The sequence below is a fragment of the Neolamprologus brichardi genome, chromosome 10, assembly GCF_056152115.1.
Source record: "Neolamprologus brichardi isolate AB-2024 chromosome 10, ASM5615211v1, whole genome shotgun sequence".
NCBI lineage: Eukaryota > Metazoa > Chordata > Actinopteri > Cichliformes > Cichlidae > Neolamprologus > Neolamprologus brichardi.
Genome location: NC_142113.1, coordinates 12,670,493 through 12,673,381, shown reverse-complemented (window position 1 = coordinate 12,673,381; position 2,889 = coordinate 12,670,493). Strand labels below are relative to the sequence as shown.

The following is a 2,889-nucleotide window of genomic DNA, read 5'->3' as shown; positions in this document are numbered from 1 at the left end:
GGACCATATCCTGTCAGGGCTATCGTAGCTGCAGGTCCATATCCTGGTTCCTCGTAGCTGCAGGTCCATATGGACCGCTCTCATGTGATCGCCGATTGAGTCACGGAGATTGTCCATTAGGTAGGACAGTACCTAACTTCCCAATGAGGCAGGGGTCATTGATTATTGATAGTCAATCAAATCCTAACCACTGTACCCTAATTGACGGGCACAGTGTTGTTGGGATAAATGCTCTCAGCTCTTTGATCAAGTAAGAACTTTAAGACTGAACTGGAATCCGTAAAAGGGCAAAGCTTCGGATTTAGCTGGTAAAAGCTGCCCTATTTCTTCCACTCCCTGCACTGCTGAAGTTTTTCGGAATGAGTTATCAGAAAATACATTAGTGGCCTGAATGAAACTCCAAGTAGGCTAAGTAAGTAAGTCAATAGATGTGTACAATGTTGTACATTTAAGCTTATTTTATTATGCTAACATACAAAGTAATAACACGTGTCTACTTTGTACCTTTAGGGGAATTTTCTGCGTTCTTACTACACAAAGAATGATTAATCAGTTTAGCTCAGTAACACAATCAAAAGAGTTCATTTGGGGCCAGAATACACGTATTAATAAAATTATGTTTTTTGTGTTGTTTGTTTTTTCACTAATCACACTGGTACCCATCAAATTATATAGGCTATTGATTAACAAAGATTATTGCTGTTGTAGTCATTCAATTCTTAAATTGTTCATTCAATGTTGGCAGTGTCTTTACTATGAGATCTCCTATATTATTTAATATATTTTAATATATTTAAAAAGGTGTCATTTGTTTTAGACACATGGTTTTTGTTTTTTTGCCCCAGGGCAAAATTTGTACAAACTCGGACCAACAAGAAAAACATGAGATTTTTGACAGCTTTGACATTTTATTGTTCCATTAATCATATCTTACAGGTGTTGTAAGCAGGCCGACTTGGTAAGCCACCAACTGTTAGTAATTGTAACTAATTCTAAAATCCATTTCACCTCTTCTCCCTTTACATCAACATGTATGCTTACAGTGTGACGCGTTCAAAGCCATATCTTCCCACGGGTGCTGAGGGTGTGATGGAAACAGATGCGATGCAGTGCAGTGTCACAAGAAAAACTCACATAAAAGGAGAGAAAAGTCTATAGTTCTGGCAGGCCATGCTTGCATAAGGGGCTTAATTTTCTGCTGGTGAGGCTTCATCTACACAAACTCATTGAGGAAACCATTTACTGTCCCTTCAGGTGTGTCCTCCACAGGCTGTCCCTTACAAAAGGAAGGCACCACAAGGAGATCGGGGTCCTTGATCTCATTTTCAATCTCCATGGTTCTGTAAGAAAGTGACAGAGATACTTTACGGGCATTCACTGTATGTTGTTTGCATCCCTGTAGTATATCGCTCAGATGTTAAAAAGAGCTGAAAAAAATCAACACAGCTTACCTGAAAAGGAATGATGTGGACTCAGTGAAGTAGAAAGTGAACACAGGCAAACATCCCTTGGTTACAGACATGGAATAGTGGCCTGAAAACGAGAACAGAAAACATTCAAATACAGTGAATATCACCACAGTTATACGGGAGCGTCCCTCGAATTCTCTCCTCTGTTTATAGCGCGTCACCCCCTACCTTTCTTGTCGGGCATCGATCCTGTCCATACGTCTAGCTGTAATCCCTCCCCTTCGATGGCTGCACTCCCAGAGTGTTCTTTAGTGGAAAACGTGGCATCGTCGGGAATATCCAGAGGGTGCATGCTGCAGTGCAGCGTTTTTTTCACACAGCTCTGGTTTTTGCTTTCAATCTCGTAGAATATCCCCTGCCAGAGACAGACTTGCACGTTAAGTTGCTAAACAACTTCAAGTCATGTATTTACTTATCGGTGCTACAGATTTAAAGCAGTTACCTCTTCGAAAAACATCAGCAGATCCATACTATGTGAAGCGTTTGTGGCGCTGCTCTCGTTTGATCTGAACCGTAGCTTCTTGCCCATTGAATCATAGGTGAATGCACCATATGCTTTCATTTCACCTTTCATTGACATCTAGTTTCATTCGAAAGCATACAGCGAGACACAACAAGGGAGAGTTAAAGAGTTTAAAATGTCATGCAAAGATCAGGAGTTGATCTGAATGACAAATAATAATAATATATATTTTTAAAAACTTACCACAGACATGAATCCTGTCATATTGGGTGCATCTGAAAGATAAAAGTATGACAGTTAAGACTTTTCATATACTAACAAACATTAAATATAATTTGATCCAATACATAGACTGGAGTTTGTGTGTTGTAACTAAAAAAAAATGCAGCGATCCTAAAAGATGCCTGAGAAATAATTCAAAACATTTTTTTTTTATGGATAGGGTAAAACTGCAAAGTCTTACGACAAGGCTGATGGTGATCTGCATGGGTGCTGGCGGTCAAGCACATGAAGAAGAATAGCGTAAGAGCTGCATACATTTTTCTGGTCTGGAGGGAATCACAAATGAATGTTCGAGATGGCAACAGCAACCAAAAACTCCAACCAGAAGCACATCTAGCTCTTGATCAACCAAACAGCTGCTTTTATAGGGCTGGTAACTGGCACGAGTCAAAAAGTCTGACGTAAAAAGGACCCGGGGTCATAACCCCCTGGACTTCTGACTTCAAGCTGTCCAAATACATTAGTTCTTGTCCCTGCTGGTCGGCACCCAGTGGAAGAGTTTTACTTTTCGTTTTTGATTGTGCAGCTGTCCTGTGATGTTTTCATGCAATGTGTCTCTGGCTGGCCCCCCACTTTCAAAAGCACCTTTCAGAGTGTCATGTGTAAACAAAGGGTAAGACCAATCATGCACGGGGGATTATCAAGGCTGTGTCAGGGAAACAGAGTTAAGTATAG

The 2,889-nt window shown here is 40.5% G+C and overlaps 1 protein-coding gene across 1 annotated transcript; it reads right to left on the bottom strand.

The window, feature by feature from the left end:
* Positions 1-888: 888 nt before the first annotated feature.
* On the bottom strand, positions 889-2,564 carry epd (ependymin). Its single transcript, XM_006802141.3, has 6 exons — positions 2,396-2,564; positions 2,176-2,207; positions 1,912-2,049; positions 1,638-1,824; positions 1,452-1,533; positions 889-1,340 (listed from the first exon to the last, which is right to left on the bottom strand). Exons 1-6 carry the CDS (start codon positions 2,469-2,471, stop codon positions 1,214-1,216), a joined length of 642 nt encoding a protein of 213 aa, XP_006802204.2. The 5' UTR covers positions 2,472-2,564; the 3' UTR covers positions 889-1,213.
* Between the last annotated feature and the right edge of the window lie 325 nt (positions 2,565-2,889).

Coding starts and splice junctions, on each gene's coding strand:
- epd (XM_006802141.3), bottom strand. CDS start 2,471: ATGTATGCAGCTCTTACGCTATTCTTCTTCATGTGCTTGACCGCCAGC. Junction 2,050..2,175: donor TGACAGGATTCATGTCTGTG/GTAAGTTTTTAA, acceptor GAATGAAACTAG/ATGTCAATGAAAGGTGAAAT. Junction 1,534..1,637: donor ATCGATGCCCGACAAGAAAG/GTAGGGGGTGAC, acceptor TCTCGTTTTCAG/GCCACTATTCCATGTCTGTA.